Raw genomic sequence first — 24,587 nt, 5'->3', positions numbered from 1 at the left:
TAAATTATTAATGACTTAACTTTCCTTGTATGTAGCTGGCTTATTGATCGAATGATGTACTGGTGAGCTGTGAACAGACCTTGAACGTGTGTGAACTTGCAAATGTTATTATATGTAGGCTATATTAAACTATATAATAAACGCTACATATAAATAAGGGTGTGTCTTTTTATTAAATACTTTACTGAACTTTGGATATTACAGAATCAACCTGCAACCTTATACAACATTTTATTTTAGAATTATGAGCAAAGACAAATGGCTCCAGTTAAAAGGCTAAACAATAGCCTTTAAAAACACCAACGGAATACATTAATTTAAAAAAATAAAATAAAAACGTATTTTTTTTTTAAAGAAGCTCTAAATTAATGTAAACTATGGCAATATACAACTTACACCGGTCTATGCAGTGTGTAGAGCGTGCATACGGCATACACCGTTTTACACGCTTCATGACACCTGTTTATTTTTAGACTTTAGCCATTGCTCTACTTACGCAACATTAAAAAATAAATACATAAACAGAGGAAATACAAATGGTCGGGGGCAGGGGGCAGGAGAGGAGGGAAGGGGGTCAGTAATGTAGCCTGTAAATTACAAGTATTACTTTGAGGTCAGAATAAGCTGTGTACACTTCACGTGCTTGTATGAGTTCTGAGTCTGCTCAAAACAGCCCTCCTTATAAATACACATCAGAAATACAACTGTGGCTCACAGTCACCTCACTTAACGCTTCCGTACACCGCTGTGCTCTCTTTCGTTTTACTGGCATTGGTAAGTACCTGTAATTTAACTTTTTAATTTGTATTTATTTATTTTATTTTTTTTAATACCGATATAGTAATATAGCTTGAATAACGCTAAAATATACTTATGATGCTAGAAGGCGACGGGGTTCATTCGTTTTAAGTTTATATATTAACAAGTACTGTGGGCTATGATCGTTGCCAAGCTTTCCAGTATTTCAAATAATATGAAAAGTAGGTACAAATAGTGTCAATTTTTGTAATGTAATGTATTATCATTAAACTTATGGTGTAGGCTAATTATGAAGAAAAAAAAGAAGCAAATGCCAGTTTTTGCTTAGTCTTTTCAGAGGGTTATAATTGTAGAAAAAAAAAATGTTATTGTAGAATTATCGTTGAATTTCTTGATTTTTAGCTTTTTAGCATCAGGTTCTTGCTACTTTTACTCAGGTCAAATTTCAATGCAAATATTATAGTACTTTGTAATCTCATGGACAAAAGCATACTGTATTTACCTGACACATTTGATGTTAAAATCCAGCACAAATCATACATGCATGCATACATGTGTACATATAGAAAGTTGTTAAAAATGTTGCACTTTGGTAAAACCCACCCATTAGACATGCATTTACTTTTAAAGATCTATCTATCTATCTATCTATCTATCTATCTATCTATCTATCTATCTATCTATCTATCTATCTATCTATCTATCATGTAGTATCAGGTGTCTCTGCTACAAAAACGTTTTTTTTGTATAATTTTCAAACTCTTGTCAAACAGCCGCAGAGACAGGTTTGGTAGCACACTGGTCAGAAACATCTTGTAATATGGTCATCTTATAATTAAAGAAAGTGATCCACTCCATATTTCATTTTGAATCAATCAGTTTATTGTCTTTGTTATTAAAACATTGCTGCAAAAATTAAACAATGCGTTTCGACACCAAGTGTGTCTTCATCAGGTACAGGAGTATTGTTATTATTATTTGCTTATTTAGCAGACACCTTTATCCAAGGCGACTTACAGAGACTAGGGTGTGTGAACTATGCACCAGCTGCAGAGTCACTTACAAAAACATCTCACCCCAAGGACAGAGCACAAGGAGGTTAAGTGAGTTGCTCAGGGTCACACAGTGAGTCAGCGAGTGAGCCGGGATTTGAACCGGGGACCTCCAAGTTACATGTATACATATATATTATAATGGTAAATCTACGGTGTTAACCTATGTCTTATTGTTTCTAACAGTACTGTTTACATGCTTTAATTGTGCGGTAATTCACTGTTGTAATAGATTATTTTTCTCAAATATGAACAGAAAGTGTACCCCTCAGAAATGACTGGTAAGGTTGGCCATGCCAGCATCCAAATGACGGACGACATGAATGGAAGCTCCATAGGGAAGGATAAGAACAACCACCCTCGAGGAGCCACTGTCAGCTTTCATAATATCTCCTACAAGGTGCAACTCAAGAGCGGACTTCTGTGCAAAAGGAAAACCAATACCAAGGAAATCTTAAATGACTTGAAGTAAGTGTATTTTTGCACCATGCCATAGGTAACTTTTGGACCATGTTCCCCAGATTGTTCGTGTCTGGGATATCTGTGAGTGAAGTAACTGAGTAAATCTGAATTCTCCTCATTATTTGCCTTTCTTTCTTAATAAAATGTGTGGGGCAGAAGGCAACGTCCTTTACCAGTCATCCTCAGTGGCACTACAGTGGCTAGGCAAAAAATTTATACATAAGTAATCATTTGTTTTGAAGTGTTGTGTACGAAGCGGTAAACGTTATAAGCCTGACAATTTCTTTGTTTTAGTTCAGTGCATTTAAAAACAAATCAGCACTATTACTTTATATAAAAACTATCCTTTTTTATTTTTAGAAATTTGAAAAACATTTTTGCTTTTTATTTTCTTGACTTCTGTGGTAGCAGTTCCTATATGCTAACATTTATCCTAACATATAGGCAGCAGGTGATGGGTGATATACTATCCCTGCTGTCACACCCTTTGCATGACAGTGCTCTATTCAAAAAGTTCACCTCCTGAACGCTTGTGTTTAACACACCCTACGTAAGGCAAGCAAGATAACACAATCCTACAGTATCTGGGTTTCTCAGAATTCTTTACTCTGCTCTTTTCTGCAGTAGTCTGTTTTTTTTTCATCTTAAACTAGTTCCTTTTAAGACACTACAGAAATCAGAAGCTGTAGTGTATCGTGACGTATCCTACAGCAACGGAATGATCCGATTGGTTGGACGGGTGTATAATACTGTATATTCCCAAATGAATTTGTTCCCATATTTTACTAATGTTTAACGTGGCTACATCTATAGTTGATTTGTCACCAAATCATCTGGTACATAATTTTTATTCTTCTACTATTTATGTTCCTGGTTCAAAAGCAACACAATATGTCATTAAAACATAAAAAAAAACTGGAAACCCTTTATATCTCCAGCCTCAGTTGCACTGAGAGGAACAGTAGTTTTTTTTTTGTAGATTTTTTTTTCGGTTTTGAGTCATCTCATCATTCTGAGATTCTGATCGGTGTGGAGGATGAATCTCTTGGTGAAGTCTGGTGTGATGAGAGTGGGGGCCTGGCAGAGTCTATGCTTAACGGTGTCAAATGCCCCCTGACATTTTCCTGACCACAATCAAATTTGGAGCGCTCTTTTTAGTGAGGTCAAGGGATTGACCACTGTGGCATACTAGGGGATGAATCTTCGGTAATAACCGTCCAACCCCAGTAGAGACCTAACCTGAGCCTTGGTTTTGGGGATTGCCGCGTCCACCAAAGCCTGGACTTTGGTGACAATGGGTTTCACCCGTCTATTTCCCATAATGAATCCCAAATATTGAGTTTCTGTTTTGGCAAACGCACATTTTCTCAAGTTGGCTGTCAGCCGGGCTAACCTTAGAGACTGAAGAATGGCCGTGATCCTAGCCAAATGCTCTCTCCAGGTGGAGCTGTAAATAACCACATCATCATTATACACTGCTGTATACTCACGATGTGGGTGTAAGACCTGGTCCATCAGTCTCTGAAAGGCAGCGGGTGCACCATGTAGCCCAAAAGGCATGGTTTTAAAGTGGAACAGCCCTTCAGTAGTTGAAAATGCAGTTATCTCTCTAAGGGAATCTGCCAGTAACCCTTCGTCAGATCCAAAGTGGAAATAAACCTAGCCGTTCCCAGTCTATCGAGAAGCTTGTCAACCCGAGGCATGGGGTATGCATCGAACTTGGCAATAGCGTTTACCTTATGGAAGTCAACGCAGAAGCGGTTGGTGCCGTCCTTTTTGGCGACTATCACAGTCAGACTGCACCACTCGCTCCTGAAAGGTACAGTCACCCCAAGTTCGAGCATCGCCCATACCGCTTTGCTAACTCCACTTCATCGACTTTAAGGAATCCGGTAAGGTCTCTCTCGCACCGTGAAACCTGGGGGAGTGATAATAGCATATTCAACAAGGTTAGTTCTACCGGGCAAGTCAGAAAAAACATAATTGAGCTTTTCAATTAACTGAAGTAGCTCTCTTTGCTGATCTGGAAGTAACTGTTCCCCCATTGGAATGTCTCTGGTGCTAGATAGACAGGGGCCTAAATGATCCTCTATCTTGCCTGGGGTTATAAATAAGGCCTTCCTTGCCTGCCAGGGCTTTAACAGATTGACATGATAAATTTTGCGTTTGTTACGGTGATTGGGTTGCTTAATTTCATAATTTACCTTTCCTATGGCCCGATTCACCTCATATGGTTCCTGGCATTTTTGATTCTGACGAAGAAGAAGCAGCATTACATTGAATTCTTGCATTTTTATTGTAATGCTGCTGTTGTTGGTGCTGAGCTGATTTGAGATTGTCTTTGGCCAAACGACTGACCAGTTCCAGACGATCTCTCAGTAGGAGCACATGCTGCACTACATTTTTGGACCTCTTTTTCAACAGGTCAAGGATGCGAATACTTCAGTTTCTGATTGGCCATACATTCTATATTTTGAAATGAACCAATAGTACTTAAGTTACAATAAACTTTAATCGGGTCATTGAAAATTATATATATATATATCGACTTGCATGCATGAACGCACACAGGAAATAAAATGAGTTAAAGACTAGGCTTTTAGTTTAAAATATGTACATTTTTTTTATCCCAAAGACAGACTGCAGTAACTGCCCAATTGTTTATATGACATTTAAACAACAGGGTCTATTTAAAAGTACATATTTAATATGTAAATTAGCCATGTGTGCACTGAACGCACAGTTACAGCACAGCAGTCTGGTGTTAGAGATTAAACGTTGATTAGATGATAAAAGTTTGCAATAGATTGGGAAGTGGTACTAAGTAAAATGCGTTGTCTGCCATTTCAGAATTTTTTTTTGCTATATTTTAATACTGCACATAATGATATGGTTTTGAAAATGCTACTTACCAAAACCGTGAATGCTCGTGAACTGTATTACATAATTTTTTTTTTTCTTTTTTATCATGCCGTTATAGGCCTACTGGCGAAATGTCCAAGAGACAGTTGGTGCTTAACACATACTGAATTATTTTAGCATTTTTTGTCATAGAAAAGACACATTTCACATATTTTATAACGTTACCGTAGTCTACTTTTTTATTTTAATCGATGCGGTTTTTGTTTCACAAATCTACTGCACTTCGTCTATAAACTCTATTGCAGTACACACAAATTCAAATTTCTCCCATTCACTTGCAAATAGATAATTTAACAGCGGATGAATTCCACAATATTTTTAAGCACAAATATAATACCCTACATTTCAACAGTCACTGCCGAAGCGGATTACTTAGATTTCTAGAAGTAATGGTCGGGTGTAACAGGAATACGAGGTTATATTTGCGCCAAATATATATTTGTTGTTAACAAGCCTGATGTCTTTTTCGTCCAGGCTTTACTGTAACCAGGGTGGGTGTGAGCGCATTCCAATGGACTGGAGAATAAAAGCACGGGAGTTTAATTATGAAAACGCAAGTGTAAACAAACAAGTAAAAAAGATTAGCATGTCATCAGACATGTCATTTTAATACAAAATGCATTCATTTACTGCATATTGGTATTGCTTCTCATCTGGGAAGGGGACATACGGACGCGTTAAGAGAAATTCAGCAGGACATTTTTTTCAGGGGGCCATTGGCGCAATGGCGCGCCCTAGCGCGAACACTGTCTCTGTAAGTTTGGCTTGGATAAAGGTGTCTGCTAAATAAACAAATAATAAAAAAAAATATTTACAGTATTGTGGACAGATTGAAAAAGCACAAGTACTGCATATTTTTTGAATTTATCACAGTGGCAGACAGGTTGACATTGAGTGTTTTTTATTTGGTAGGTGAAATAGCTTCTCTTTGGATCAATTGTGTGTCTTTGGCTGTCACGAGTGAACATCGTCAGTAATGGATTGATTTTGACTGTTATAAAACAATAAAAATTGCCTGTTTAATCATTAATGCTACCCATGTGAAAGTTGAAGTTTGGGTCAATTGTCCAAACCATTTTTGTCATTTTTGTAAACAGTAAATTTGTATGCGGTCCCACTTATTTTAAACCTTGCTTTTAAAAGAGCTGCTTTTCTTATGTGCTGTCTTTATTCCTGCTTTTTGTATCAGGGCCTTGCTATCATATGTGTATTCAGAGTACAAAGGCAAAGTGACTTTGTGGAGTAACTAGGCAACACCCTTCTCCCAGGTAGAAGAGGGGAGGATTTTCTGTTTACATGGCACTGCAGTTAAACTAATGTGTGTTTATACAACATGCTTTGAGAATTCTCGTGTTGAATACCTTTTTTTGCATTACATTGCTGAGTAGGAAAAAAAAAAAAAAAAATTGGAATCTATTTTGTATTCATTCAAATCCAATGCCAGACTGACTGGGTGAATCACACTTCAACAGATGCAAAACATGGTCACAGGAAATATTTTCTTTTCCATATATTATACTTGAAATTTAAACAGAATGTCCCATGAAGTGTTTTTGCTTATTTGTCTATATTTTAACACTGTTGTCTGTATAAGGTAATGGCTACAGATACCAGAATATATGATTCTACTGTCATTTTTTCAAAGAAAGCGCTGGTTTTTATAGCAAAGTTTATTATAATCATAGCCTGAATAAACTTTATGGATTAATAAGTAAATAAATAAGCCTTTAAGTTTATAAGTGAGTTGCTGTACAAAACGTAGGGTCACTTAAATAAAACACATTGTTTTCAATTAACTATGTGTGTAACATTTTAGAAAATACATACTCAGAGGTCAGAGCAATACCTTTTTATTATTCCCTAGGCAAGTCCAGAATGATAGTGTGCCAACGGCAGAGGTAAATGTGTTGTAAAATAATACATGTTTTGAATGATTAACATGCAGTATTTGTGTGACATAATGTTCTACTTTATATAACTACACATTTTTAGGGAGAGAGCTGGTGATGTGGGTGGGATCTGTTATGTCATGATCTGATGTTTTGCTCTGATAGACCGGGTGATTCTAATTACTCTGGGGTCTTGTCTGCCACCCTTCCCAAGGCACAGTGCAGATGCTTTAACATTGGCTGTATTTACCAGAATATATGATTCTACTGAAGTCCTGTTTGTTATAATGGTAGCACTAGATAAACCTTATGGAATAACAAATAAAAACAAGCAAAGAAAAAAAGCGACACTGAGAAAATAAGTGAGATGCTCTACAAAAAGTATAATCATTAATTAACATTTTATGTGCTAAATACGTACATGTTTAGAGCAATATCTTTTTTGTTGTTGTTTTTTAACCTGTGGTCCACATACCAGTACCGGGATGTGACAGACTTGCCACTGGTACGCACAGCCCATTGTTCTTTATGATGATATGATTCCTCAACCACAATACTCCCTCAATCGCACTATCGTAATGTAGCAATCTGTTTGTACCACTGAATCACAGAGAAATTAGAAATTATGAGAAGAGGTATTTGTTGTGAACTTTCAAAGTTCTTGATGGGGAACCAAAGCAGCCAATTTGTGTTTGATTGTAGTGAACTTTTGTCAAATAATTAGATAATGCCGTCACACTTTCAGTGAGAAAACCGGTTGTAATGTGTTAAATCCCAGTTTTACAACAGCCGTTTAAGATTGCACATAGTTACTGGTACACCTGGTGGTCCCTGCTGGAAACACTGGTACTTGAAATGAAAAGACTAAAAACCACTGCTCCAGACAATTCCATAATCATTGCGTGTCAATGGCAGAGAGGATTGTGTCATAAAACCATAATGATTAACATGTTTGTTTATGGTGCAGGATCAGTGTATCAGAGAGTGAACTATGCATTTTGTAACATCATTTTCTACTTTATGTAAGAACTATTTTTTGGTGAGAGAGATGGGGGGGGGTTGGCTTTTATGATCTCAGCCGGTGTGTTCCTATATCATTTTATTCTAGTTAATTCCTGTTTATGTTTTCCCCCTTACTAGTAAAGACAATAACATTAAAATAAGGTATGTAAATAAGCAAGTTTATACAGTTGAATTCATATCATATAATAGACCACCATTTGCTGTCGTAACTGTACTGTAACTATTTTTGTTCAAAATATTGATTTACATAAAAAAAAATAATAATCTGATGTTGAAAGCCATCAAATAATGTTAAAAAATCACAATGCCTATACATTGGGGTTTGCTAGATCACACAAGGGATAAAGGGCATCACCATCTGGCTGACCTGATTTTATGGCAAAATTAAATTATTAAAATATATATTTATTGTGTGGTCCTTCAGTGTGTGGTCCTGGGAAACCACATCCTGGTAGAACATTCATAACAATGGGCAATTGAAAAGCTAAATATTATTCTGATCATTTTAAATATTCTTGACATTTCCCAGGCAAGTAAAAGCTTTTTTCACACAGGTTTTCAGCTTTTTTTCTCACAGTGTTAATTATACAATATTATACATGGTTTCTTGGTTATAATCTCTTTTATATGGCTGCCAGGGAAAAGCATTAGTGTCACGTGACAAACTCTGAGCCCCCTATTCATAAATTTTGGATTTCTTTTTTATTATTTGAGAATCAGAACAAAGAGATCATCGGATAGTTCAATTTTTACTGAACAGCAAAACCTGACAAAGAGATGCAGTACAAACATTATCTAATGTGTTGTAAATGATTAAGCTAGCTTAACTGCCGTTTCTTTCTGTACAATGTAAAATATATGACCACAAGCTAGAGTAGGTGGGGGGGGTGAAAGGTGACACTGACATATAAGACGTCAATAATGGCATATTTGTTGGCATAAGTTCTTTTGATTGCCCTTTATTTTCATTATAGGTATAGAATATAGTACTACACAGTCTGCCTCTACTTAGTGGCCCAGCAGTAAATTCAAACCCATTGAAACATTGAATGCCGATACATTACAAGTATAGAATATATTACCATGCAGTTTAAACTCGGGAGGGAAATTAGGCTAATTAAATATAAATAATGACACCTGTAAGGGACAGCTATTGCAGACATATGCTGTAATTCTGTCTTAAATTATTTAAAAACAAGAAGCTTGAATTGTGGGATGCTGTTCCGTGCCATCTCTCCTGGTAGTAGTGCATAGCAATCTATACTACTACCTTAACCCCACAAATTATGGCACAAATTATGGCTGCTAGAGCAAATACTGTACACTCTGCAAAGCCAGACAAGTGTGCTACATCTTCAGTATTGTTTGGAATTCCTCTCCACTGCGGTCTCATCCTACTATCGTTTTCACAATCCACAAATCACATGTTATATACACCCCAAGGTCTATCAGGGACTCAGAGTCTGTGTCCATGTTTAAATCGCGCCTCAAGACTCATTTTTATACATTGGCTTACTGCAATTCATAGTTTTTATTGTATTGTTCTATGTATATTTATGTGTTTTTCTGTTATTGTATGTCTTTTTTAAAAAATATAAAGCGCTTTGGGATTTTCTTTTAATGAAAGGCGCTATACAACATAAATATTATTATTATTATTATTATTATTACACCGTGTAACAAATTTTTTTTTTTTTTTGGTTCCTGGGTAGTAAGTGTTATTTCCAAATTGCTTATGCCTCAAAAGTATAGAAAATGGCTATTATTCCCCACAAACTTTGCTTTTGTGACCAGGACAGTGATATTTTGAAATTTACCTATTTTCCAGAACATTCCAGATAGATTCAGTGCTGAGTAAACTTGGAGTAACTTCTAGAACTTTCTAGAACTTTCCAGTAATATAAATAGTAGTATAAATACAGGGGCCTTAAGCCCACCAGTTCAGTTTAGTTCCAGCTGCCTAAGTGGATACATATCTGCATTTTTCTGAGATGGCATCAAGGTCATAGGAGACTTCAAAATGGTGGCATTCCTGATGGGTCTCCAAGGCGGTTTTACCAAGTTTCCCTGCTATCTTTGCCTTTGGGACAGCAGGGACACCAAGGCGCACTACCACAGGCGGGACTGGCCACAGCGGACCGAGTTCTCTGTGGGGAGGAACAACGTCAAGTGGGAGCCACTGGTGGACCCCTGGAAGGTGCTGATGCCACCACTGCACATCAAATTGGGCCTTATGAAACAATTTGTCAGAGCTCTAGATAAGGAATCGGCAGCCTTCAAGTACCTTCAAGACTTCTTCCCTAAGCTGTCTGAGGCAAAGGTGAAAGTCGGTGTCTTTGTCGGACCACAGATAAAGAAGATCCTGGAGTGCAATGAATTCCCCAAGAAGCTCACTAGTAAGGAGAAAGTGGCTTGGAACAGCTTTGTCGCAGTGGTTCGGGGCTTCCTGGGCAATCACAAGGCCGAAAACTATGTGGAGCTGGTTGAGACTCTGGTGAAGAACTACGGCTCAATGGGCTGTAGGATGTCCCTCAAAGTCCATATCCTTGATGCTCATCTTGATAAATTCAAGGAGAACATGGGAGCGTACTCGGAGGAGCAAGGCAAGCACTTCCACCAGGATATACTGGACTTTGAACGCCGCTACCAAGGACAGTATAACGAGAACATGATGGGAGACTACATTTGGGGGCTGATTCGTGAAAGTGATTTACAGTATAATCGTAAATCTCGAAAAACTACTCACTTCTAAATCTTTTGTAGTCATTTTTGTATTACTTTAGTATAAATACATGTTAATTTAGATTCATATGTTGTTTTTTTCTGACTTTATGTGAACGAAAAGACACAAATTCGCCTGTTTTCTCATTGGAAATAGGTAAATTTCAAAATATCACTGTCCTGGTCACAAAAGCAAAGTTTGTGGGGAATAATAGCCATTTTCTATACTTTTGAGGCATAAGCAATTAGGAAATAACACTTACTACCCAGGAACAAAAATTGTGTTACAGAGTGTTATTATTATTATTATTATTATTATTATTATTATTATTATCTTTATTTGTGTCTTTCTCTTCTGTTAAACAGAAACATATCTCAGAAGCTCAACAAATCGTTGGACTTTAAACTATAAAGATGACTAATAGATTATGCACACTGATTTACAGGACCAATGTTTTGTTGTTCGTTTTTTCAGTGGGATAATGAGACCAGGCCTAAACTCTATCCTGGGAGCCACAGGAAGTGGAAAGTCTTCGTAAGTGTCTTTGTTACTGTGGCTAGAAACCATAATCACATTCTAATACATGTTACTATTACAGGCCCTAGTCACAAAACGTTTTAAATCCCATTTTTATTAACTGAATTGCAGTTCATGAAACTATTATGCCACCGTTTATAAACTCTTTCAAAAAACATTCCTTAAAACAGTCCTTTTGTGAATTAGGCCCACAGTCTGCACCTACAGTAAAAGTGTCATGGAAGTGATGTAAAGTAGTATATGAGATATCCTTTACTAGCTACAATACAACCCTACAAAACACACAAATGTACACGCTTGAAATATACCTGGACAGCCTTGTTTTCAAGTCTTTTAGAAGAGATTACAGAACAAACAAAATTGAAGAGGATCAAATGTTACATTCACCGGCATCAACGAATACCATTACCAGTCAGCACAGCCCTGCTGCGGCTCTGGGGTTAAAAGTGATTTTCTATATTGTCTTTATTTGTTGTTTTTCAGATTCCTGGATATCCTGGCAGCTAGGAAGGACCCTGCTGGTCTGTCTGGAGAGATCCTCATTGACGGAGCCCCTCAGCCACCCAACTTCAAATGCATCTCAGGCTATGTGGTTCAGGTGTGAGAAATTACTGCTGGGAGAGTATTGTGATTCTCACTTATTTAGGGAAAAAGTAAAATCTCATGTGGGAAATCCCATGCTCAATCGACCATGCATGACTACCTTAAAAATACTTATAGTCATTTGTTATTTCAGTGAAGACGCCAACATTATACCATTTGGTGCAGTTATTATGAATGTGCTTTTTTTTTTATTCTGGAGCAGAGATAGTTTGATGAAATGTTGTTCCTCATTGTGTCCACTAGCAGTGCAGGGTTTACTTCAATCAGGTCATAATGCAGTACACACGAAACAATCTCTACCTGATTGTGCTCCATAGTAGTATGCTTTACACTCTGATGCCTTACACTTCCAATTTTTGACCGACAAATACATGCTTTCTTTAGCTGATGAGAAATTCTCCTAAACTTGTTGATTTAGCATGGGATTATGATTCAATTCTTTGCCACAGAACAAACAGAAGTCCTTTAAATGAATAAATATGCAGATGTCACATTCTTTGGCCTTCTTTGTACAACCCCCACCCCTCTGTTCACCCATCAGTCTGCCTCCCTCATTGCACACCTGTGTTTCTGAATTTACCCTCTGTTACATTTTTATTTACTAGGATGATGTTGTAATGGGAACACTTACAGTGAGAGAGAATTTCCAGTTCTCTGCAGCTCTTCGCCTACCAAAGACAGTGAGTGAGAGGGAAAAGGAGGCCAAGGTCAACCAGGTCATCAAAGAGTTAGGACTGACCAAAGTTGCAGACTCAAAGGTATGCTATTACCCTGCATGTAAGGTGTGTTCAGTGCTGTTTAAAGCAAGTGCAAAGGAACATTTTCAGAAATAATATTTCCTTCCTGCAACTTTAAACTAATATAAGCCTTTGCCTTAGCTTTGTGCTTTCTTCAAAACACGACTTGTGTTTTTCAGCTAATGCGAATGGTGCCTAAACTAAAGTGGCTTTCTCAGTGAAAACTATATTAAGAAAAGCCACAGTGTAATAACTTTACTATGAATACAACTAAAGAAGTTTTGTAGTTCAGTAGAAAAAAAAAAAATAATTGAATGTCTTTTAATATTTTATTAATGATTTTATTAAAGTTATTATCCTTCAGTTTTACAGTACCTGATGTTTTATTGCTTCATTGAGTTTCTTCTCTGTTGCAGGTCGGGACTCAGTTGATCCGCGGAGTGTCTGGTGGTGAAAGAAAGAGGACCAACATCGGCATGGAGCTCATAATCGACCCCCCTGTGCTGTTTCTGGATGAGCCTACCACTGGGCTGGATGCCAGTACTGCTAATTCTGTCCTGCTGCTGCTAAAAAAGTACAATGAGTAGCATTAAGCATCCCTGTGAAGAACCTTATGTTTCTGCAAATCCGCTGCCTCCTTTTAAAAATGCTAATATACTAAAAACCATACCCTTTAATTTGACCTTTGACCTAATATGACTGCCGCTGCACCACTATCAAAAGCCTCATATTCCAGACCCTTGACTTCATATTTGTAGAGTTATATAAACACTACATGCTAAATGTGTTGTTCTTCATCCGTTACTACAAGACACTTAATTGTAAGTATCTGCACTAAAAGAAATACATACATTTATTAGACACATTTTATACTTGAAGTAAATGTGTTGGGAGAGAGGTTCTGTATCGGTAATTTACTATGAACTTCCTGTCACCTTGTTTTAGCCACTGGCAACATTTTCCCATATCCATTTTAGTTTATGTTTACAAACCATTTGATTATAGATTCCTTTCCTGGGGATGCTTTATTTTTGTTCACGAAACATTTCTAGTTGTAGCATGATACTGAAAATACCAATGAAATACTGTATTGCACTCAGCAATCTCCTGCTCTCCCGCGCCCTCTACTGTACATAAATAGATATAACCAAATCTATGGTTGTCCACTTCACTGATATCAAAACATGAAACTCAAAACTGCAAAGCAGACCATGAACACAAATATATATCATATTTCCAACAAACATAGCTATAGAAATGAATTCATTAATATGTTTACTTTATTATTACTGCTGCAATGTTTTGTTTGTATATAAGAAACAAATGTGACCCCACTGTGGGAATTCCACTAACGTTTGTCAACTTTACATACAGTAGTTTCTGTTATGGATGAATTACCTTCAAAATTGCAAGATCTTCTCATACAAAGTAATGAAATGCGTGTTTTAAATATATTTTCTTTATAATGTCTTTCATAAGTTATATTAATAAAAAAAGAATATTCATTTAAATACTCTGTAAACCTTTTCACTGTTATGCTTAAGTACCATTCTGGTTCAAGCAAGACGCATCACAGAAGGAAGTGTAAGTTGTGCTGCTGTACTTCACTGTTAACAGTGGTGTCTGTGTATGGCGGGTACTGAGAAAGGGTCCTGTGGCTAGCTGAAGATGAATGTGAAGCATTGTCACAATACTGTATGTGTGAAAGTGTTTTTTTATAGCTAATTTCATGTATGCTTTTCACATTTTTATTGAATGCAGATCAGAACAATACGTCATCTATGAGAATATTGATGAAAGTACTTAAGGTTTCAAGAAATCTGAAAGAGTTACCATATTGCAGAACATGCTGCAAGAACTTTGGGAGGTAAAGGTTTCGCTTCGCAGACACACATTAACAGCTGTTAAAGTAATTCATTTTTTCATTTGGTGTCTTTAGGATGTCCAATAGTGGACGAACAATCATTTTGTCCATCCATCAGCCCAGGTATTCCATCTATCGGCTTTTTGACAGCCTGACACTGCTGTCCAGTGGAAACCTTGTTTACCATGGACCTGCTCAGAATGCACTGGACTATTTTAAAAATATCGGTAAGAACTCATTTATTTTACCATGGTGCTTTCACAGCTCTGAGGATCAGTGACAGTGTCATGCAGTTCAAGAAAGAACATGGAACAGATCATTCATAACTGATACTTAAAAAATCAGTATAAAAATGCATAAACATAAAACGCAGGGTTTTATTATTTCAAATTAGGTTAGTCAGACAAGGTTAGTGAGGTGACTCCTGGTTCCACTGCTATTATCAGATAATGAATAAAAAAGAAAATTACACACTTGTGGGATCTCAAGACTGATAGAAAATGATATACTAAGCAAACTAATTAAAACACATTAAATCGCAATTTAGCACATTCTCTAAATTACATTTGTGTATTTACAAGTTAACTGTACATGTGTTTTTATTGTACTGTTTGGATGTGCAGGATATACATGTGACCCGTACAACAACCCTGCAGATTTCTTTCTGGATGTCATCAATGGAGATTCAACCGCTGTGATAATGAACAAAATTAATGAAATGGAAGGTATCATTTTTTTTTTTTTTTTTGTAATTTATTATTATTTTTTTCTGACGATTCTCAGTTTTAAACAAAACAGCTTTTTGCAAGACCTGGGGGGAAAAATGGAAATCACAAATCCATTACAGGATTTGGACGCTGTATTTTTGTATAGAATTGCACATTCTGCATGGCTATAAACCCTGTAACCCCTCTATATTATAGACAATCATGAAGTTAAAATCTCACTGACCTGGACTTTCTTTTAGTGATTTGAAAATAAGAATGAACTAAAACATGTAATGAACTGGTTCTATTATTCAAAACAGTCCCTAACAAAACTTATTTTTTATTTTTTATTCCATAAATGTTGTTTTTGGGGTTATATATATATATATATATATATATATATATATATATATATATATATATATATATATATATTTATATGGGCTCGGAGGATGCCAAGCTTTTCAGTCTTATCTTTTATAAACAGCCATGTTCTCTCATCAAGCAAACTGATTGAGTCAAGGGCCAGATTTTCTATAATTATGTCATTTTCTACAAGCACCACATAAAAACTTAGAGAATCAATAAATATGTTCCCACAAGGCAAGTATCCAGCCTCTTGTTTTAAACTTGTGTCACGGCTAACTAACCTTGGCTGCAAATTGAACCTATGACCTTTTTGTCTGCCCTCACTGTAATAAATGATTTCACTTGACAGAATGGTAGATTATAAGAAAAGTTGCCTGTGGTTTTTAATACAATGTAGTTTTGCGAGGTAAGTAAGCAACTAAGCTAAGATGAACTACTTAGCCACTGTTCTAGGCTGGCTTTTAGAATTATTTTGTATCATCCTGTGTCAGAACATTTTATTTTCTATTTTTTTTTTCGTCAGTAGAAAATGAAACAGTCAGTGAATGTAGAAGATTGATTGACTGTCATCAGTATGATGTTGCACGTATCTTCTGGTTTGTATTCTTCTTATAGATTTGGACTCTGTGGAGCGCAAGGCTAGCTTTCAGAATATTGAGGGTCAGCTGGCAGAGGCGTACTGCAACTCCACGTACTACGAGAACACCAAAGCAGATCTGGAAAAGATCGCCCAAGGAAAACTGTACAATACCAGGCCGATATCCAGGAAGATCACCTATTCAACGTCTTTCTTCCACCAGCTCAAGTGGGTGTCAAAAAGGACATTCAGGAATCTTATGTTAAACCCCCAGACCTCAGTTGCTCAGGTAATTACAGAATTACATTGCTAGATGTTTTCCTTTTTTTCCACAGCTCCTCAGCTAAACTTTGCTAAATTTAGTTTCTAGTTTGTCTTCAATCACATTCAACACCCCACTTGATATCACATTGTTTTCAATAATGAACACTATTGTAATCAATATGGTATGGGTAGTACTAGATTCCAACTTCCAAAGCAAAACAGGCATATTTGTAGTATCAAGACTTCTGTCATTCAATGCTTATTTTGCAATGTTATTGGTAAATTCCTGATACAGTCCTGGTCAGTCCTTTTTAAAGTAATATTAAAAGGGTTTGAATGTATGCCTTGACATATCATCAAATATAGCTTTGAGCAAAGTCATTACAACCTAAAATATATTTGTGTGTTGGCATTTTGTACCAATTTTTTGTCTTAGAGTTTCAGACTGTGGACTAGATCCATTTTATGTTTTGAAGGATGCCATTATGATCTACTTATATCCAACAAAAGACATATGAAGAAAAGGGCATTACAATTATGCATATATGATTACACCAGTAACAAGTAGTGACCTTATGACAGTGCTTACCGACATAAGTGACTTAGAGTAATCTGAGTTTCAACTGCAGACTTTTTATTTCAGCAATCCACTTTGCTGTGTTAATACTTAGCCTTATTAGTCATTAACGTCAATAAAATGCAGTAAAGGGGACTCGCTTTAAGAAATATTAGCTTCTAATCGGTCCCAAATAATCTACGTAATCCCCCAGTTAAGCAGCTTTGGCTGCTGTGACCTTGCATTTTAAATGATATCATATCTCAGGAAGACTGGTAGAGCCCTGGCATTCTTGTAGACCATCACATGATGCCCTTATGACCCTTGCTGAACTGCCACATGAGAAAATCCTGCTGATGAGGTTTAATGCAGCTGACCTTCACAAATTATCCTTTCACCTTTGGAACCAGACTTTGGGTTTTTAAACACTGAAGTTAATTACATTTTTAACCTTTGGGGCCATATAAACATATGACATTGGATGTTTTTAAATATAGACTAAAAACTTGCTTATTTGAAATGGCATTCTCTTAAATTGGCTTTTATGTGATGGATTTATCATCTAACTGAAAACATTATTCATTTAATGTAACATTTTAGGACAGAGTCTGTTATTTTCTTGGCTGAGAGCAATTGCTGGCACATGAGTAGAACTGGGTATTTGTCTTTAGTATGATGGGCATTGACTGGCAGTAGTACATGTGGGGTTTACTTCTCCTAGGGAGTTGGTTCAGTACAATTCTGGTACTTATTTGTCCTTGTATAATTACTGTAAAAAAAGGTAATTATGTGGGTCATCATTTTTTTTTTTTGAAGCCAGCACTAGGATTACATTTTAATAAAGGCATTGTTACCCATATAACAATAAATGTGATAAAGACACTGTAACTGGTCATGTTTATGCAGTGTTAGCATTTCTTAAAGTTATCATTGTATTTTTATATTTGTTAAAGGCTGCTATAAGGTTAGGGTAGGTGCAATTTTAAACCTGTAAGCGATCTGAAATGGCCATGAAAATTACTGAGTATTTGAATATTTAAACAACGTTGTTTGTGTATTCTGTACAAAAATAGTTGTGTTTGCCATAAGTAACAAACTTATTAAATGAGCATGAGTGTACCAAAAAGATGCCAGGTTTTATATATTACATATTAACTAAGTAAAACTCATTCAAATGTACAAAACAGTGTTTCTTTTCTTAATTTTGTAAGGCCATTTGACATATAGGTTTTAGTTTGACATCTAAGTTGTATCTACTGCACTGCAGTGCTGAAATGTATTTTTTTTCAGCAAATAAAATTCATTAAACATTCCAACACTCATGTTCATTCAAATATTATGTACATATACTAACACAACATTTTTTCGTGTCAGATTGGTGTCACTGTTTTCCTAGCTCTTATTGTGGGTGCTATATTCTTTGGAATTAAGGACGATGAAAGCGGGATCCAGAACAGGTTAGTAAACTTTTGTTTTGTTTTTTTTATCCAGTCAACCCATTACTGGTTTGCAGTAACTTATGATGGCAAACAGCTTCAAATGTGTTATGCTAATGGATTGAACCATGTGACATGCCATGTGACTGACTTTGTCGTAAGGCAAGAGCAATTAGCTGTAGTGCGGTGTAAAATGGGTAAATGCAGTGATTTACAGTAACAAGACAGAGTCTAAAAGGGACATGATAGAAGGAACTTAGCTAGTCTAAGTATCTGTATTCCAGACTGCATCTGCAACCAAGAAATCAAAACCCACATTAAAGAATAGCACACGCCAGAAGATAACAGTCAACAGCATTTAGAAACCACTGCTGATGATGGGCTCTGAATATTAAAAAATCTAATAAATAAATCTTACTGTGTTTTACAGAGTCGGCGCGTTATTCTTTGTTGTTACCAATCAGTGTTTCAGCACTGTCTCTGCGGCTGAGCTCTTCATTACAGAGAGGAAAATCTTTATGTGAGTGTGAAATGACCCCGCTACCGAAACTGTAGATGGTTTGTGCACTTTCCGTATTTGGAAACCCAGAGAAAAAACTTGGATCACTCTGGTTTTTAGGTATTCTGTTACAGTACAGTACGATTTTGTTAATGATGTTCTGTATTAAAAATGATAAGTACAGTATTCTTATTTATTTCCTTTTCACTGTTTTACTGTTTTTTGTTTTGTTTTTTTAATCATTTTGTAATTGTGTTCTCAATTTAACATTAAACTACCGCAACAGCACCACTGAGTTGGTAATACGCTACATACAATATTGGCAAGCTGAATGTATAAATATATTTCAAATATATACATTTTAGTTGATTGCTTGTGACAAAAAAACAAACAAAAAAAACATTTTTTAATTAAAAAGTTCTGTGGCTCTAGAGCAGAATTTAGTCTGGGTTACATCGATTCTTTCACTTTTAAATAAATTATTCTATACAAAAAACACTTTAATGCGGTTGACTGGCCTATGGAATGTGTGTCATATGAACTATTATCTCTTTCTCGTTCTCTTTCTCAGACATGAATACATCAGTGGATATTACAGACTGTCAGTATATTTTCTCTCAAAAATAATGGCAGATATACTAACTCTAAGGACAGTACCATCAATATTCTTCACATGCGTTGTCTACTTCATGATAGGTAAGCAGCGGCTTTTCTGGTCATTTCATATGTTTTTCATATGTAATGAGCCCAATATACCATTTTAGAGAATACTTGGAGACGGATTGAATATGGAACACAAGGAAGATCTTATCACAATAACATCTAAAGGTCAAGCCTCCTCTAGATTAGAGCACTTGAATTCCAACTTGTGGAGATAAAGCCCCAGAGCACCCAATGCATAAAAAAGAATAGACATCTCTCTCCCTTCATCTGCAGCCTGACTCATATTACTTCTAGTAGGATTCTGTGTAACTTATTTAACCTCATCAAAGTTTGTTAACTGTTGTGTATTTTGCCAAGGCAATGTGAATGCCATTGGTTCTGCTATTGTTTGTTGCTGTAGTAAGAGCAGTACATTTACCTGCTCCGGTCACTTTCTCCAGGTTTAAAGAACACTGTATCTGCCTTCTTCATCTTCATGTTTACCATCACTCTGGTGTCTTACACTGCCACAGCGATGACATTGGCCATCTCTGCAGACCAGAGTGTGGTGGCGGTGGCCAATATCTTCATGACCATCAGCTTTGTTTTCATGATGGTGAGCGTCTGTGTTTTTCCTCATTTTATCCAACAGCAGAGCCATTCTAGTTGTTGTTACAAAGGCGTAATCATATGTTTGAACAACTGAAGTGCTTATGGCTATGAATCCATAAACCTTTCCGTGTGTGCTCTTCCAATCACTACATTTATCTCTGCAGTTTAAAAAAGAAAAAAAAATACATAATAGCAATTTTTCATTTTGTAATTGATATCTGGTACTATACTTGGTTTCATGTCTTACTTTTAGCTAGTCTTGTATTTCTAATCTGGTGAGGAGAATTGGCCTATCCATTCAACCCCTTTTTTGACATGTCCTTTGCAGTCAGCGACATGCTGAAGTGAAATGACCTATGAAGTCAAACATAAACAGACTACATGAACGTAAGGCACACAAAATGTAAGCTATTTTTAACCTGGCTCAGTGTCAGATATAATACATGTTTGCTATAACAAGTGCTTCTTTCAAAACTGAACATGTGAGAGACCTACATGTACACAGTGAATGGAAATGGTTGACAGGTGAGATTTACCTAAACTACAATATCTTTAAGGGTTTATGGGGTTATTTGATTAATACCTCATTCACTTCTAGAGAGGTATCGTTTTGATTCAGCTTCTCCTTCAGTGGATATTAGTCAACATGATCAGTCCACGACACAAGTCTCTGAATTGTGTAAGTGGCTCTGCTCAGTATACGCAGGCATATTGTGCATGGTGTAACTCAATGTAGCTTCTGTTATGTTTGTTTTTCTCAGATTTTCTCTGGCCTGCTTGTCAATCTGCCAAGTATTATGAACTGGCTGGCCTGGTTTAAATACTTAAGCATCCCTCGCTACGGACTGACTGTGAGTTCTGATGGTTTTGTCAGCAGCACAAGTTTTTATAGTTATGATGACTAAGTGAAGTGTTCTGGTGGGACTGTGCCCCCCCACCAACGTTATTAACCTGTGCAATGTTCTTCTGCTAGGCTTTGCAAGTGAACGAGTTTGTTGGACTTGATTTCTGTAAAAATTCTTCCACATCATCAGTGCCCCCTGGAGATAATATCAACTGCAGCGTGTCTTCCCCATTTGTAATGTAAGTAATGTGTTTTCATATAAAATTGCATGTTACATTACCTGCATGTGCTACACTGTGGAAGGTTCACTACGTATTTGTAGAAATCTTTGATGTTATATACTGTACTGACTCATTTCCCAACACAGAATGACCAGACATTAAAATCACATGAATTTTAAACCGTACTGCTATTTCAAAATGGAATTTTCTTTGAAAACACCAACAACTCAAACCAAATACATGTTGAGAGCAGACATGAAGAGTAATAAAATATATATATATTTAAATCATCAAACCATTGGTCTTAACAACACTTACGTTTACGCAAATAAAAACTGATGAATGACGTCATACGTTGTGTCATTTGTATTTGTACTATGATGATGCAGCTCCATTTGTAGACAGAGAAAAAAGTAAAACACAATCTATGAACTGGTTCTGTTCATTCCTGACATGGAAGTAATTGTTGTTGCTGTATATACTGCAGTCAGGTAACGTTTTAAAATTCCTTTTCATAGCTACTGACTTGATTGCACCAACAACATTGTCTCTGCAGCCTGTTTTCTTGTGCTGGGCATCTATTGGTTCTTAGCTTGTTAATTTATTTTGATTCATATATGGAACTTGATGCCTTTGTTTCAATTCCAGGTGTACTGGGGAACAGTTCTTGCAGAGGCAAGGCATTGAAGCAACAGAATGGGGTCTGTGGGAGAACCACTTAGCTTTGGCAATAATGACCCTAATCTTCCTGGCAATTGCATATTTAAAACTCCGCTTTATGAAGAAGTTCTCATAAACATGGCGTATGTTATTATAATTGTTTTTTGTCTGTTTTAGGTTCACTCCTTCATTAAATCATTGTTGATAGTTTAGATTTTACTATATTAACAATTTACTGTTTTTTTTTTTGTTTGTTTTGTTTTTGTTTTTTTTAATGGTTAAAGATAATTGTTTACACTTTGTTAGCTAGACCTAACATGTTACCTGTAAAATGAGACAGCATAGTTTACTTTAAATGTTAATTTTAACACTATATTGTTTACCCTTTTGTGGAGAAAAAAAAAAACTCCCAAGTTTATGTGTGGTTTTGGGAGGATAGTAAAATATAATTAGGGCAGCGTTTGTTTTTTTTTTAACTTTTTTTGTGCTGGATCCCCACTTTTCTTTGAATTTAGGTTTGGGCCCAGTAACACACACATGCAAACATGTTATAAAACATGAGTTTGATACTGTTGAAAGAGTATTTTTGTGTTAATGAATGTAACAGTGATAGTGATACAAGATTTGAAGACTTTTTACTGGATAAAACATGATATACAAAAACTAGCTTTCAGAAAATTAAAAAATCTACAGGTGTGAGCGGAAATTTAAAGAAGTCAACAGTATGATACTGTGATTCACCAAAAGGATGCTTCTTTGTCTCATATGTGAACAAAAACATCTCACTTGTGTTTATTCTCACATGTGTACAATTCTGCAGCAACGCCAAGTTCTGGGTCATTGTACTAATGTCTGGTACAGTGGAATCATCACCAAAAGAATACAGTAAAACCATCTAATAGAGAGCTGAGCATAATAGAGATCCTCAGATTGAAAAGAAGATACACAGAAATGGGGAGGTGGTTTTTTACTAAAGTTGGTTCAAATCACAAAGTGGACAGTATTAACACATAAAAGACTGAAGCAAATTATTTGTACAGGAAAGAGTCTTTATTAGGAAGTAAAGTGCTTAGATTTAACAGCCTACATATTCTAAATCACCTAGTGGAAGACTAACACCACATATAATGAACTTTCCTAATAACCAAGAGAATAAGTGAAAAAGTGAGAAGCTTTACCATTCATTGTTTGTCCAATGCTACAAATAATAAAAAGTGGATTTCTTTCCTATAACTTTATAATCTCAATAATACAAATCACAATGTAAAATGTCTTCATAAAAAAATGACTACAAAATACCATACTTGAAGGTATGGCACACATTGTGTCAAACAGACATGGATATCCCATGAAACTAGATGCACTCCAAAATGAAGTTTGTTAAAAGTTACACAACATTACAGGCATATATAAACAATGTGTCTATAAGGAATAGTTTGGCACATAAAAACAGTGCAATACACATAACGTTGTATTAGCAAACAGACACAAAACAACAAACTCACTTTAAAATGTTGATGCTTTGCAAAAAGGTTGATCAAGGCAATTTTGCTTTCATAAACTATTAGTATTTCTATGTGCTGTTCTAATGCAAGAAATAATACATGGTAACATTTATATTAACTGACCAAAAAAGAGTTTTTACATTTACAATATATGATGTTTTAAACTACAAAACTAAAAGATGTAATGTACCTTCAATGTATGTGCATAAAAACTGTAACATGACAAAGTATAGTACTTATGCAATATAATTTTTTTTCTAGAACTCCTGGACCATATACAAACATCTTTAACTGTAGAGGCAGTTATTTTAAATAGGTTTTGACAGGTTAAACAAATTTTTTGGATGCAGGAAACTGTTCCAGACAGTTGTTTAATTAGTCAGCCGTTTCAAATGCTGATAGAACTCGCAAAACATTCTTATGATCTCAATACAATTCTAATGAATGCATTACTATTTGTTTTTGAGTTCCGCTTTAGAAATTACATTGGTTTAGATCTTGCTCTACAACCTATTGCTGCTCTGAAAAGTCTATAAACAGCTTCTAGAAAATGAATTATGAACATGTCCCGTTTAGGTTTGTGATAAAGTTATGGTTTTCCTTTTGGTCTAAAAATAACAAAACAAAACATAACTGTTATAATTTTACCACACAGGACATATGATCTTGGTTGAAAACAATACATTTAAAACCAATAGTATGGTTACAACATTTGAAGAAAATAAAACCATACCATGCACAGAAATATTTAGTTCAAAACATTGGGAAATGAGACATGGGGCAATGTCAATCAAAGGTTCATAAATTACTACACAATTAAAAAAGGGTATTAACTGACCATTGCTACTGTACTATGTCAACCATTATATGTAATAAACTCTGTTTTCATCATTCCCTCATATTGCTTGTTGGTACCATTAATAGTTGATTTGTTTACTTCTAAACCAAAAAGTCCCTAAAAAACAACAAGTTAAAAAAAATTAAAAACATTGAATTCTGTCCTAAAAAAGTGGGTTCTGCATCAGCTTGGAGAGTGAAAAGCAAAATAATAATAAAAAAAAGCATTGCTGAGAATTACACAATGAAAAGGAAAAAGAAAATACTTGCTAGTTAACTAAAAATGAA

General features: G+C 35.8%; 1 protein-coding gene across 1 annotated transcript; it reads left to right on the top strand.

Annotated features, from left to right (window-relative positions):
- Positions 1-582: 582 nt before the first annotated feature.
- Positions 583-24,431, top strand: LOC117421051 (broad substrate specificity ATP-binding cassette transporter ABCG2-like). The gene is made up of 16 exons (XM_059028066.1): positions 583-774; positions 2,068-2,279; positions 11,304-11,363; positions 11,850-11,964; positions 12,575-12,727; positions 13,123-13,280; positions 14,646-14,797; positions 15,194-15,295; positions 16,262-16,512; positions 18,418-18,500; positions 18,910-18,999; positions 19,550-19,674; positions 20,082-20,236; positions 20,994-21,083; positions 21,206-21,315; positions 21,946-24,431. The coding sequence occupies exons 2-16, from the start codon at positions 2,086-2,088 to the stop codon at positions 22,091-22,093; spliced, it is 1,986 nt and encodes a 661-aa protein (XP_058884049.1). The 5' UTR covers positions 583-774; positions 2,068-2,085; the 3' UTR covers positions 22,094-24,431.
- Positions 24,432-24,587: the final 156 nt, after the last annotated feature.

This window comes from Acipenser ruthenus, chromosome 1, assembly GCF_902713425.1.
Source record: "Acipenser ruthenus chromosome 1, fAciRut3.2 maternal haplotype, whole genome shotgun sequence".
Lineage (NCBI taxonomy): Eukaryota > Metazoa > Chordata > Actinopteri > Acipenseriformes > Acipenseridae > Acipenser > Acipenser ruthenus.
Note: the sequence above shows the minus strand (reverse complement) of the source record. Positions and strands in the feature narration are given on the sequence as shown.